Here is a 731-nt window from a genome sequence, read left to right as displayed (position 1 = left end):
GCCTCACTGCCTGCAGGTGCTGGCTGGTGAGGGGCTGCAGGGCACCTGGAAATGGCCAACACAGACTCGAGCCCATCGCCTTGCCACCCACGTGCAGCCCCTGTCAGGGGTGTCTCTTGGCAGCGCTCGGGGTGGTGGGAGGGTCCAAGGGTCCAGTTTGCCATCGAACTGGGAGGATGGGGAACGTGCCCATACCCACCTGGGCAGACGGTGAGGCTCTGCTTCTTGGCCAGGCTGATGAGGGGCTCTCTCTGGGCCCTGACGAGGAAGAAGTGCCCAGGAGACAGGTTCTCGCCATCCCACAGGTCGAAGGCGAAGCCCCCATCCAGGGGCCCTGTGGAAAGCAGGGAGCCGGGCATTTATGGGGGGGGGCCACGAGGGATTGCAGCCCCCTCTTAACCTGGCACAGTGTGGACCAGGGTGCTGCGTGACAGGGTCAGCATCTGCTTTGGTGGCACAGTGCTCCCCTCCAGTGGTGTCCCCTCTCTCGGGCCGGGGGTGACACTGGAGGGCCGGGGCACCTTAGCCCTGCCCTACCTTGGTGTACAAAGAGGACGAGGCCATTGTCTATCTGGGCCTGGGTGAACCGCTGGACCTCAGCACCGGGCGCCGACCTCAGCACAACCTTTCCGTTGGCCGGGGGCTGGATAGAGTAGGTCACCTCCTCCGCTGGGGAGTCCGAGTCCTCGGCGCTCAGGACGTGGGGGCCGATGGCAGCCGTGGTCCCTTCC

General features: G+C 65.5%; 1 protein-coding gene across 1 annotated transcript in view; it reads right to left on the bottom strand.

Annotated features, from left to right (window-relative positions):
* Positions 1-726, bottom strand: part of LOC104498746 (chondroitin sulfate proteoglycan 4-like) — a gene marked incomplete at its 5' end in the record, with an annotated part of 4,089 nt that extends 3,363 nt beyond the window's left edge. Inside the window, 3 exon segments of the mRNA XM_010142161.1 lie at positions 11-45; positions 200-443; positions 533-726. Of these exon segments, the coding sequence (XP_010140463.1) occupies positions 11-45; positions 200-443; positions 533-726 (473 nt within the window).
* Positions 727-731: the final 5 nt, after the last annotated feature.

Source organism: Buceros rhinoceros, unplaced genomic scaffold (assembly GCF_000710305.1).
Source record: "Buceros rhinoceros silvestris isolate BGI_N320 unplaced genomic scaffold, ASM71030v1 scaffold40528, whole genome shotgun sequence".
Classification (NCBI taxonomy): Eukaryota; Metazoa; Chordata; class Aves; order Bucerotiformes; family Bucerotidae; genus Buceros; species Buceros rhinoceros.
Note: the sequence above shows the minus strand (reverse complement) of the source record. Positions and strands in the feature narration are given on the sequence as shown.